General features: G+C 39.7%; 1 protein-coding gene across 1 annotated transcript; it reads left to right on the top strand.

Moving 5' to 3' along the window:
• The first annotated feature begins 12,192 nt into the window (after positions 1 to 12,192).
• Positions 12,193 to 13,496, top strand: LOC132849278 (C-type mannose receptor 2-like). The gene is made up of 3 exons (XM_060875530.1): positions 12,193 to 12,505; positions 12,694 to 13,035; positions 13,396 to 13,496. The coding sequence occupies exons 1-3, from the start codon at positions 12,193 to 12,195 to the stop codon at positions 13,494 to 13,496; spliced, it is 756 nt and encodes a 251-aa protein (XP_060731513.1).
• Positions 13,497 to 14,331: the final 835 nt, after the last annotated feature.

The following is a 14,331-nucleotide window of genomic DNA, read 5'->3' as shown; positions in this document are numbered from 1 at the left end:
ACTGGCCCACAGTTTGCACAAATGAAATTGGTCGAACGAGTATAGTTAAACATCGCATTATTACCACAGACGAGGTCCCTATGAGGAAAAGACCATATAGACTGTCAAGAGAAAAGCAACAATTTGTTGACAAAGAAATTTAAGAGTTACTGGATAAGAAAATTATACGTCCTTCTATTTCCCCATGGGCTTCCCCTGTAGTGGTGGTACCAAAAAAAGATGGAGGATCAAGATTATGTATTGACTATCGAGGGTTGAACACAAAAACTCATCTGGATGCCTACCCAATGCCACAAATACAAGACATCTTGGAATCTTTACATGGTGCCTCAGTGTTTAGTACTCTTGACCTTAAGACTGGCTACTGGCAAATGGAGATGGAACAGGATGGTATACAGAAGACAGCTTTTATTACCTCTGCAGGATTATTTGAATTTTTACGTTTACCATTTGGCCTTAAAAATGCTGCCGCATCGTTCCAGAGATTGATGGAGCATGTGCTCATGGAACTAAGTGGAAAACGCTGTCTGATTTATATAGACGATGTGGTGATCTACTCAGAGGAATGAGGAAAAACATCAACAACACCTCCACCAAGTTTTTCGCTGTCTCTCTAATGCAGGGTTGACATTGAATTGCAATTTTTTCTAGAGGTCACTAACATTTTTAGGTCATGTGATCTCAGGTGAAGGAGTAAAGACTTATCCGGCCAAAGTATCAGCAGTCTGTGAATTTCCTGTTCCTCAGTCACTCAGAGATTTGCAACGTTTTCTAGGTTTGGCAGGGTGGTACCATAGATTTATTTCTAAGTTTTCTGAAAAGGCTGCTCCTCTCCATGCACTTAAACAACAGAATGCAACGTGGGCTTGGACAAATGAATGTCAGAAAGCATTTGAAACCATCAAGCAAGACCTCACGCACTTGCTCCTGTACTTGTTCCTCCTGAATTGTCGAAGTCTTTTAAAGTTCAGACCGATGCAAGTGAAAATGGCTTGGGAGCAGTGCTGACACAAGATTCTGAAGGAGAAGAACATTTTGTAGCATATGCCTCTCGGTTGTTGCGAGGACCAGAAAAAGCCTATTCGGTCTCTGAAAAAGAATGTCTGGCAGTGATTTGGGCAGTGGAGAAATGGAGGACATATTTGGAGGGACAACCATTGGAAGTTGTTACGGATCACTCTGATTTGACCTGGGTGTTTCAACACCCCAAGCTATCCTCAAGACTTTCGCGATGGACCATTCCATTACAGGGCTTTCAATTTACGGTCAAGTACCGAAAAGGTCAAACCAACGTGATACCAGATGTTCTGTCTAGAAGTATAGAGCCATCAGGAATGTTGACAGTACTTAAAGCTGTGAAGTCATCAGTAAAACCAGCTAACTTACCAGTCGACCTTTCCCAACTTACTGACGCACAGAAGAATGATCCTGAAGTACAAGAAATGGAAAAGAAAGTGAATGCACAGGTTAAGGGAGACAATAGACACGTGTATGAGAATGGATTGCTGTTCCGCAGTGTCCCCAGCAGTCTTCAACGGGAGAAACTACAATTAATCATTCCAATTTCTCTCTGCCATGAATTCTTACAGTACGCCCATGACAATCCTTTAAGTGGAAAGGAAGAATGAAGACATTCCTTATCTTGGAAGAATGAAGACACTTCTCAGGCTGTTACAAGTTGCATATTGGCCTAGTGTAAGAACAGATGTATGGAAGTACTGTAAGAATTGTCAAGTCTGTCAAAAGTACAAACCTAACCTGTCTAAACTTTCAGGACATTTACAATCTACGCCAGTGGTGGAGCCAGGTTATATGCTGGGAGTGGATCTGATGGGACCTTTTCCAAAGAGTGGAAAGCAGAATGAACATCTGTTTGTGGTGGTAGACTACTGTTCAAAGTGGGTGGAGTTATTTCCCTTACGTACAGCTAAAGCACCACCAATAGCTCGCATCTTAGTTGAAGAAATTTTTACTAGATGGGGAACTCCGGCTTACCTTGTATCACACCGTGGAGCACAGTTCACATCACAACTAATAAATCTAGTGTGCAAACAACCTCACTGCAACCTCACTGAAAGGATCAATCGGACAATTAAAACTATGATTGCTTCTTATGTGGAAGAGCACCACAGACGATGGGACAGATGGTTGGCGGAGTTCAGATTTGCAATTAACACAGCATGGCATGAAAGTACTGGATTTACACCTGCCGAGGTAGCCCCAGGAAGGAAACTAAAGGGGCCTCTGGAAAGGGCCATCCATCATCCACCTGACCAAAGCAGCTCTACCTATGAAGTATTAGAAAGACAGCAAAACTTGATCCAATTGGTAAGGGAGAATGTAGGAAAAGCCCAGACTAAACAAAAACGTTATTACAATCAGAAAAGAAAATCGGCACACTTCCAAGTAGGTGATATAGTTTTGGTCCGTGCTCATCCATTGTCCAAGTCAGAGGAAGGGTTTATGGCAAAACTTTCTGCTAAATGGAAAGGTCCAGCCAAAATTGAGAAGTGTTTGGGCCGTGTAAATTACGCAGTATCATTTCTTGATGATCCTGAAAATAGGGACACTTATCACGTACAGAATTTGAAAAGCTACCATGGGTATGTCAAACCTTTTTCTGACGGGAGAGGTATGTAACAGGTCTAGCCTGCTACTAGTTGTTCCATTCCTTACCGATGGGGGCAACCTTCAGTGTGTTGAAGGTATATAAGGTACTGTAGTAGACTTGTAGAAGAAAAGAAAATGGCTTCCACCTGAGTTTGTGGTTTACCAGGGTTTGTGCTAGCTTCAGTGAAAGGCCTCTTGATGGGAAACTTGTTTCTATTGCCATTGTGAGTATTTCTACTGTTATGCTTTACTTTATATGAAAGACTCTTATATTTCTGGCACTGTTTGTGTATTATTAATGAATACAAACTTGTAATTGAGTTCATTTTGTATTTATAGAAGGGCCTTTTTTGTAAGACCCATTGCATGCTTAAAGCGTAATACGGACAATGGATTAAAACGGTGATTTAATGAATGCAGTTATCTTTATTTGAGCAGATGGCGATGGAGATTCTGTAAAGCACTCTGAAGACTCAACACAATACGGATAAACTCATCAATTCCTTGCAAGAACATTTTTGCTTTTGCCATCAGTGTTGCTGGCCTTCTTAAAACTGGACATCTACCCAGATAAGACTGTTTGTTTTTGTTTTTCAGTTGGAATTCCCTAAACTATGTTGTTCAATGACTTGTCACATTGTAATGCTGAATATCACTGAGGTATCAAATGTAATGAGGGTAAAAGTAGGTGAGAGTTTTATATAAATAACTCTAAGCAAAGAGATGGCTGCCTTATTTTACTGAGCGGTCTGGATCATCACTTATGTGAACCCCCCCCCTAAAAAAAAAAAAAAAAAAAAAAATTCAGATATATAGCTAGCTTTGATTTAAGTTTGTTCAGAGAGGTTTTACAAGAAAGAGTAGGTTTAATGTAATTGTCGCGGTCAGCGCACCTCCCACGCCCACCGAACACCAACACCGAGAAGCGTCTCCAGAATACTAGCTCTCCCGGACTACACCTAAACCCAGAATCCACCACCCAGAGGGAGAATCTTCCCTCTGTCACAACCAGAGTCGGCGGCCATGAACAAGTACATCGAGGAGGAATTGAAGGAGGGGTTCATCCGGCCCTCTGTGTCCCCAGCGTCGTCGGGCTGCTTCTTCGTGAAAAAGAAGGACGGGGCCTACGGCCATGTATCGACTACGGAGCCTTAAATTACCTCACTGTGAAGTTCCGGTACCCTCTTCCGCTTGTCCCATCAGCCCTGGAACAACTCCGCCGAGCACGGTACTTCACCAAGCTAGATCTCCATAGTGCCTACAACCTTATCCGCATTAGAGAGGGAGACGAGACCGCCTTCTCGACCCAGTCCAGCCACTACGAGTATCTGGTCATGCCGTTTAGCCTTTCTAACAGTCCGGCGGTGTTCCAGTCGTTCATCAACGACGTGTTCCGTGACATGCTAGACCGTTGGGTGATCGTCTATATCGATGACATCCTTATCTACTTTGAAAACCTGAAGGAGCATGTTCAGCACGTGAGGGCAGTGCTGGAACGGCTGATCCAGCACCGCCTATACGCCAAAGCAGAAAAGTGCGAGTTTCACAGAACCTCGACGGCGTTCCTGGGCTACGTCATTTCAGCCAAGGGGGTGGCCATGGACGACGTGAAGGTACAGGCTGTACTACAATGGCAACGACCACAGATCATCAGGGAACTGCAACGCTTCCTGGGGTTCGCGAACCTTTACCATCGCTTCATGCACGGATTTAGCACTCTCGCAGCACCGCTCACGTCCATGACCAAGAAAACCACAGCCCGTCTCACCTGGTCACCTGGTCAAATGAGACAGCATATCAGAATTGGTGCAATATTTTGAAATGGCAGATGAGCAGTTCTTCCAGCACTCCAAGGAAATGGAAAATGCATTGCTGCAAGAAATGAGAGCAGACACACGTACCCTGCTTGGACTCATGGAGCTTATGGTGAACACCGGTGAGAAAACTGCACAATAACAAGACTGTTTGTTTTTAAAAAAAAAATTTATTTAGAATTTACTTTTGTTAAATGCATGCCTATTGCACTTTACATTCTTGAAAAGTTTCACATAACACACGTTGTAGTTTGCTGTGCTTTTTAAAAAAGAAATAAACACATTTTAATTATTACACGTTTGGTTGTGTTTCTTTAAGCAATGTATGGGAATAGAATACAATTTCTGACAGTTTGGATGTCCTCTAACACAACTGTTACTATTACAAAAATTAGCATTGTGGTACAAAGCACTTTAATAAATCACTCCTCTGTTAAAATGCATCATTAATGCAGCTCTGGTGTCAGCCCCTTCTGTATTACCATGCTCGGGTATTGCCTGAACAGGAGGCTGAATGTTTTCAGTCCTGTTTGTGTGCTCCTCCTCAGTGAAATTATCACCATGTTCCTCACAAATGTTATGGAGAACACAGCAGGTCAGTGCCATTTTCTTGCACAGTTCCAGCTTGCAGTCATTTCTTTTTAGGAGGCACCTCCATCGTCTTTTTAATATCCCAAAAGACATCCGCACAACCGACCATGCACTGCTCAGCCTGCAATTATAGGTGTGTTGTTCAGAGGTCAGTCTGCCAGTATCTGAAAAGGGCTTCATGAGCCACTTCTGCATGGGGTATGCAGGATCACCTATCAGTTAATAGCCAACATCATAGCCGGATATGGTCACTTTGGTTTGTCCTAATTCCCCATCACTCAGGACCTCCCACAAATGTGACTGTCGTAGCACTCTGGCATCATGCACGCTCCCTGGATAGCCAACACAAACATCCCAGAGTAGTCCTTTGCCATCCACAACTGCTTGTAGAACAACTGAATGCCAGCCTTTGCGATTGTAATAACCTTGCGGACGGTCCTCTGGTGCAATTATTGGAATGTGGGTTCCATCAATTGCACCGACACACTGTGGTACTCGCCAACGATTGTTAAAGAAAGTGGACATTTCCAATAACTTGTCAGCATCAGGAAATCTTATGTGGTAAGGAAGCAGCATCGTGATTACAGCATCGCAGAATTCCTGAACACAATTAAATACAGTGCTGAGGCCTACCCCAAAAAGATGGCTGATGGTCCTGTATTCACTGACTGTTGCCAGTTTCCAGATTGCAATTGCAACACGCTTCTGGATTGGGACACACAAGCGATAGTTTGTGTTCCTCCTTTCTATTACATGCTTCACCCGACTGCAGATGTACTCAAATGTTTCTGGGGACACACAAAAATTGAGCAGGAACTGTAAAGGGGTGAAATCCGGAACTATTTTGTCCCACCAGTGCTCAGATCTTGGGTATGCCCATACTGCAGGTGACCTCCGCCTTGCCTTCAACCACAAGATTGCCTGTAAAGATAAAAATAGGTTGCGTGTTTAATTTTTCTGTAATGCGGTCAGTACATTATCATTACATATTACATTACATATACATACAAAGTATAAATACAAATTACTTGACATGAATTTTCAATGGTTCTTTGGTTTATCAATATAGAGGTACCACTTTTTGATATAAAAACAATTTGATGTTCTGCTGTTAATTGATCTATCCAACAGTACATACAGTAGTTACAGTAGGAGTAAAATGCAACATAAACTACACATTAAAGCAGCATTAATATTAATCCAAAAAACTAAATATAATATGCTAGAACAGGCAGATTGGACCAGTTTTTCTGCAGAATAATTACTTTTGGATTCAATATTGTACATGCTCTTGCTAATGCTACAGGCATTTGCTTAAGTATGCTGTACTTTCACTGGAGTATTTCTACAGTAAGTATTGTAAGTAATGTACCAACGTAGCAACATTTTGATAATGTACCTTTAGTACACTAATGTTTGATACACTTTTACTTTACCTCAATATGTTAAATTATCAGCACACATGATAGTAGGTAGCTACATGCTAAGGCTTTATTTACGTGTTAATGATAAAAATAATGTTATGTACTTACCCTTATTCTCGAGTGCACCCTCCGTTTATATAAACTAGATCGAGCTGCACGTACACGATGGATTCGTTTCTTTTGGATGAGAAAGTAGGTTCGCAAAGCCACGAGCATGAACTGTACAGCAACATCCGCCATTGTTGTTGTGTTTGTATTTGCCACTGCTGCGCTAACGTTGCCAGGAAACGTGACACGTATACAGTGACGTCAGACTCGGCTCTGTGATGCTCTCTAGCCGGTGGAAAGACAAACCGGTTCTTAGAAGGTTCGCCAGTGGAAACAACTTTGAACCAGCACCAGTGCTAGCTCTGAACCAGCACCCGGTTCTTTTTGGTGGAAAAGAGGCAAGAGAGGCCACTCCAGCTTAACACCACGACAACTGACCTACCTGGGCTCCCAAGTGAGTACCAGGACCTCGCAGAAGCATTCAGCAAAGCCAAAGCAACCGAACTGCCACCACATCGCGCCTGTGACTGCGCCATCGAACTCCTGTTGGGTGCCACACCAGTGCAAAGTCTTGATCTGTTCCGACAATCATTCTGAGCAATTCCTGGTTTTCTCTGTTCTGGTTTCGGTTTCTGCTTCTGTGTTTTCGTGACCTTCTGCCTGTTTTACCGATTCCGATTTCTGCCTGCTCTCTGATATTGTGTTTACTTGCCCTGACCCTGCCTGTACGACTACGAGTTTGTCTTTATTAAAAAGCTGCAAATGGATCATCCGCCTTACGACTCTTTGTTACAGTAATAAAGTAAAGTAATACTATACCTAGTGCTTTTCTAGATTATTTTCACCTGTTTTAGTTTGTGTTTTGATCAACCTTTTTATTTAAGACCCACATTTTGTTTGTGGTGAGATAAAGCTGTTCTCTAACCTGACTTATCAAAGTCAGGTTATGTTGACTTTTTTACTGGTTGTTTTTGTTGATTTTTTTGCTGGTTGCCTATGTTTTGGATTCTGTATATACGCTTGTTTTACCATGTTGTACTGTTTACTGATTGCTGATATTCTGATTGTTTTTTTTAATTTACGCTTTCCAGTGTCTTATAAATAAAATGCCAACCTTCACTTGAATGTGTCTCTGACTCCAAAGCATGACAAAGAACAAATGTGCAATAGTGTTAATACTTAATAGAATAATAATAACAATCAGTTTCTACCTAACTCTTGACATCCTCTACTCTCGCACCAGTTACATTCATGTCCTCATTTAACACATCCATATTGTATATCTCCTCTTTGCTTTCCTCTTGACCTCTTACCTGCTACAGTCTCTAACCCATACAGCAGAGCTGATATTAGGATTTAATCTAGTGTTTAATTTGCAGCTTTGTTTTGTCCTCAGCTGTGTAATAATAGGAGACTGTGACATTTTGACCTGTGACACTAAATGCTGGTCTTAGGTAACACTTCTTTTCCTATGTAAAGCAGGACGTGTTATTTTTATAGTTGTAGTCTTTTTTTTTGTAGTATTGTTTTACTCCAACACTGAAGCTTTTTTTGATAAGCAAATGTATTCAAATTGTCACAATGAACTTCTGCCAACATTGTAAGAATCATGATCTAGGGTCTCATTTATTAAACTGTGCGTAGGATCCCTACTAAAAGTTTACGTACGCCCAAAAGCCAAAAATGGCGTACGCGAAAAAAAATTCAGATTTATAAAACTGTGCGTACGCACTCCTCTAAGCAATGTTCCCTTTATAAATCACAGATCACCCGCAGATGTGCGTACGTGAAATCCCGCCCTGTACACGCCCATTTTTAACCATAAATAGTCAATGCAAATCACTGCGTGGGCACGAGAGTGGACCTCGTTATAATGAGTTTTCTCTGCCCTCTGCGGGTTTAAAAATGGGGTGAGTAGTCAGCGTCTCAGGGGGTAGCCACTGTCGCCTGCAGGCTATAATTATATTAAAAGCAACATTGTTATAATTATATTAAAAACAAAATTGTTACATTTTCTACTTTTTAATATTGTTAAACTCACCAAGAAGCCAGTCATCACGTACTGGGCCTGCATTTAGTCTGTTCCCTACACTGTTATGTGTCAAGATAAAGGAATCATGTGTTGAACCAGGCCAGCGTGCCACAATGTTTGTGAGGGTCATGTTGGAGTCACATATGATTTGCACATTAATAGAATGCACATGCTTTCTATTAACATAAGCAAATTCATTTTCAGAGGTGAACTTATAGCAACATGAGCGCAGTCAATTGCGCTGATTACATTTGGGAAACCAGACATTGCTGCAAATTGCATTTTAATTTCGGCCTGTTCTCGCACAGTGTAGGGGAACCTGATGTATGGACTACCCATATTAAGTATACCATTCAAAACGACAGATATTATGGCACTCAGGGACGGGTGTGAAATACCAGACCTATAGGGTGAGATGATAGATTCCAATAGAATTATTTCATATACAAAAAGGTCTTAGAGACAAAGTTGAGGATTACTTATAGTTTTTTTTTATATAAATAATTTACCTGTCTGCCAATTCCCGCTGGAAACAGCCGGTTGCCAAGAACCCCAGAGTGGTGAGGACTTGTATTTGGACTGGGATGGCATGGTTCCGGCGTGTTGCCCTCTCTAATACTGGACCCAATTCAGCACATAGATCTAAGAGCACAGCTCTAGGGAATCTAAATCGGCTTATTAGCCAGTCATCATAATGGGCCAGGAAATCATCATGGTCCCTGAAAACTCGTTCTCTCCTTATTCTGCCATTGGCGTAATCCTCCAACAGTGCCAGCAGTGCCATCATGAAGCATTACATACCCGGGTCACCGAAGGATTTATATGTTTCTAGCAATTAGACTGATCCTTGACAAAATCACAGAATTAATTTGTGGGCGAAAATTTAAGACGAAAATGTTATAGTGAACACATACGTCTTCATGACGGTTTTGTAATGAACACCGTAATAGTTAGGACCGATGATGAGTAGCGATTGTGCTTCATGACTGTATTTGCAGACTTTGACATTTTATGACATATGTACATTAAGGAAAATATTTCGTTTTTACACTGTGTTCTGCAGTTCTCTAATAAAAGGGTATTTCATGCTATTCTGTATCACATGTAGTCGCGCCATCTCCTCCTGTGCTCCCGTTGTGGACAATGTGACTGTAAGGCAGCGCTGATTATTCATTCATTCATTCATTCATCTTCTACCGCTTATCCGAACTACTCGGGTCATGGGGAGCCTGTGCCTATCCTCAGGCGTCATTGGGCATCAAGGCAGGATACACTCTGGATGGATTAGCGCTGATTATTATTATTATTATTATTTTATTTTTAATACATTTTGAATTACGTTTGGATTTTACTAGATGTATGTAGCCTAAAACAATCGGCACAAATAACACTGTTGGATTTAATCCTCATGATAATGTGGATACAACGTATGAAATGGGGTGAAAATTAAATGTCATTAATTCTTATAATCGTTCTTCTCACATGTATTTTCTACAATCTAACTTCAGTTCACGACCTCACCATCTGTGTCGCCAATTCCCTTTGTCTCCAGAATGTGCGAACGCACGTCTCAAAGTTTGCTTAAAGGTGCGCACATTTTCCCGTCAAGTTTGTTTTTTATAGATCACAACCTTTGCGCGAAAACTGGCGTACGCACGTTTCCAGCCCCGTTTTGTGCGTACGCACACTTTATAAATGAGACCCCTGACCTGTTTCTGGCCTTTAACACATCATGTAGATTTTCCTTTATAAATTAAAATACTCTCTAGCTTACATTTGTCAGACCCCCTTATAAAGAGTGACATATTTTTAGCTCATTTTATACAACAGAGCAAATATAGGTAAAGGGCCTTGCTCAGGGCCCCAGCAGTGGCAGGTGGTGAACCTGGGATTTGAACTAATAACTTTATGATCAGTAATCTAACACTTCAACAACAAGGATCATGTTTAAAACATTATGATTAAGATGCCTCTACATTTTATCTCTGGTTCCCCAATGGGTTCGATTTTACCTCAGAGCCCAAAAAGCTGCCATGATCATGGATCTGAACCCAATGAACTCCTTCACTTCCTGTCTGTGCTGAAATCTGAGGAAGATGGAGCAGAATTTGGTTTTGTTGAAATAAGGAGTCAGTGTGAAAATTAAAGTAAGATGGAAATCAGTTTGCGTCACAAGTGTCATCTTACCAGGATAAACAAATAGGATTATAAGTAAGGGAGTAAATAGGAGTTTTGTGTAAGCAGTGAAAATAAACTACTGAGCTACTGAAGAAACAACACCGTGTCATATTACAAGTAAGTTGTAATGTTCTCCTTATTGTTAGAATTCTATAAAACATACACATTTATTAAACAAGCTATAAGCCAAGAAAGAGTAGGTTTAATGTAATAAAGTAAAGTAATAATGTACCTACTGCTTTTCTAGATTATTTTCACCTGTTTTAGTTTGTGTTTTGATCAACCTTTTTATTTAAGACCCACATTTTGTTTGTGGTGAGATAAAGCTGTTCTCTAACCTGACTTATCAAAGTCAGGTTATGTTGACTTTTTGCTGGTTGTTTTTGCTGATTTTTTTGCTGGTTGCCTAGGTTTTGGATTCTGTATATACGCTTGTTTTATCATGTTGTAGTGTTTACTGATTGTCTGATATTCTGATTGTTTTTTTTAATTTACGCTTTCCAGTGTCTTATATAATAAAATAAAAAAAAAAAAAAAAGAATGTGTCTCTGACTCCAAAGCATGCCAAAGAACAAATGTGCAGTAGTGTTATATTTTAAAACTAAATAATAATAATAATAATAATAATAATAATAATAATAATAATAATAATAATAATAATTATTATTATTATTATTATTATTATTATAATAAAAGCTTTTTTTCCCCTCAGCTATCTGTCTATGATGAAGCTGAACCTTTTACTTCTGGGCCTCACTGGTAAGAGTATTTTTATAAACCACTTTTAGTTATTCATTTATATAGTTTGCAAAATGATCATTAAATATTTATTTTAATCAGGAAACATTTTATTTCACTTTTTATCCTACGAAACTGCCACAGTACAATAAATCTATTTAAACATATTTATATTTGTTAGATATATTTATATTTTATAAACTGTTCACGTCTGGGTTAATGGAATCTTCAGTTCCTACTGAAACAATTCTAATGATATACGTATAACTAAACATAAGTGAATAAGTTACGTAATTATAAGTAATAAATTTAATCTGGAAATTGAAGATATGACTGAAGCTCTGTTCAGTGACTATAGATTCACATGCAGAGACATATACATTCTCTCTCTCTCTGTTTCTCTCTCTCTCTCTCTCTCTCTCTCTCTCTCTCTCTCTCTCTCTCTCTGTCTCTCTCTCAGTCTCTCTCTCTCTGTCTCTCTTTCTCTCTCTCTCAGTCTCTCTCTCTCTTTCTCTCTCTCTCTCTCTCTCTCTCTCTCTCTCTCTCTCTCTCTCTCTCTCTCTTTCTCTTTCTCTTTTGTCACCCAGGACCAGTGACAAAATACAAGAGAATGAATATACAGAAAGTATTTATAGGTGACATTTTATTTGTTTAATGTGATAAAATATTACCCCCAGGTCTCATCCCAATTGTCATATCTAACATAAGAACTGTCCATCACGATTATCACCTAATCATGAAATCATATACATGGCCAATGGCTCAGAATTACTGCAGGGTGATGTACACTGACATGGCAACAATCGTAACCGATGATGATTGGTTACGACTAAACAAAGAAGCAGTAAGAAAAGGCTTCATGTCTTACACCTGGATTGGATTGTACAATGATGTCAATAGCTGGCGCTGGTCCTTAAACGAGCTCCCACTGAAGAATGTCATTTATACCAACTGGTACTCTGGACAGCCTGATAATTATGCTGGGAAAGAATCATGTGGTGTAATTCGTGGATATGGAACCTGGACAGATGCTTCATGTGAAGGTCTAAGACCCTTTATATGTTACAATGGTGAGTCTTTGAGGATTTGACATTTATACACAGAGTATATATGATATATATAAATAGAGTATATGTGTGTGTGTGTGTGTGTGTGGGGGGGGGGTGATTTCCTATAATGGTTTCAAATAGGAGAATATAATCATAACTTTATCTAACTACAATGAAATCTAACAATGTTAATCTTTTGAATTTCACAGCTAATTTCAGTGGTGCTTCCAGGTTCATCGGCATCACTAGTCCTTATCTGACCTGGCCTGATGCTCAGGCTTACTGCCGAACACATCACACAGACTTGGCCAGCTCTCTTAACAGCTCAGATAACAACGTCCTTTTGCAGCTGAGGGACATCCAGGGTGATTCCTGGTTTGGACTCTACAGAGATACATGGAAGTGGTCAGATGGGACCATCGCTTCAAAGCTACCATGGACTTCTGGAGAACCTGATAATTATCTTGTCATTGAGAACTGTGCATCACATATTAACAAAGTGTTTAATGATTATTTATGCAGCCAGCCAGCCTACTTCTACTGTCACACCAGTGAGAAGTTTGTTCTTTTACTGTTTACTTTAATATGAAGTCGATGGAGATGTCAAGGAATTCTAATATATGGGATGTTTTTGGCATGTTGTTCAGGCTCTGTGTGTGTGTGTGTGTGTGTGTGTGTGTTCCACAGTTGTACCCGTGAGGGAACAGCAGATTGTGAGACTGCAGGTGAAGACTGATGGCAGTGTGTTAGATCCTGCTGTACAGTCGTCTCTTTTAAAGAAGGTGAGTCTCAGGACGTCTCTCAGAAATTTTTAAAACGCTCTTGTTATACCTCAACTGCTTTTGGTTTATGAATTTTCAAATATTCCTTTTCATTTAAGATTGTTATTTATTTTTGCTTCTGATCTCCAGATAAAGCAGAAACTGGAGGAACATGGCATGATGGAGAACACCACAGTGACCTGGAGGGTGCAGCCAGATGGAAACGTCTTCAAAAAGAAAAACAAAGATGATCTGTAACGTCTAAATCAGGGATGTCAAACTCAAATACTATTTTTGAGATACGCTAAAAAGCTGTAACTGAAGTTTTTTTTTTTACATATTTAATGTATTCTTTCAGCTAACACTAATAACCTACAGGATACATAGAATTTTACCATTTAAACGTCTTACTAGCATAGACCTTTTCAGTAAAAGATTGTATATACTAATGACGCATCACCTTTTTTTGGCAAAATACTCATATACTAGTAATTTATGAATACTGTTCTTTAAAGATATTAATAGATTACGTTTTTGCATAATGTGCTATGCTGAGACCAGCGGATGTCGCTAGCGTGTAACGCCCTTCTGCTCCGCATTTACGCATGCGTAGACGTTTCTCATTATTAATAGAAAATATGTTACGAGAAACAAAGTCATTATTACGAGAAACCTTTTCGTTATTATGAGAAAATAGTACTGGTGGTATGATCCACCCGTGAGCACTAATTATATAAATGGAAAATCAGAATAATGTCATTTTTAATTTCATGTTTTTTTTTCAAAAATCAAGATTCAGATGCAACAAACCAAATTTGCAGAATCGAAAATTAACCTGATTGGCAATTATCTGTTTGTGAATTATTCTAAAAAATGAAAAAAATTTCAAAAAAGTTTCGATTCTGCAAAAAAAGTTTCAAGCCAACTTTTCATTTGGTTCATTTTGATGGTGGGAACTGAACAAAGAACTGCAAAGCGTTACACGGAGCAGGGCGGGAACAGATTCGTCCGAATTCGCCCTTATCTTAATGTAAACGTGCCAACGCGATGCATGGTCATATACCTCTGAAATAAACAAATTAACCA

This window comes from Tachysurus vachellii, chromosome 7, assembly GCF_030014155.1.
Source record: "Tachysurus vachellii isolate PV-2020 chromosome 7, HZAU_Pvac_v1, whole genome shotgun sequence".
Taxonomy (NCBI): domain Eukaryota; kingdom Metazoa; phylum Chordata; class Actinopteri; order Siluriformes; family Bagridae; genus Tachysurus; species Tachysurus vachellii.
Note: the sequence above shows the minus strand (reverse complement) of the source record. Positions and strands in the feature narration are given on the sequence as shown.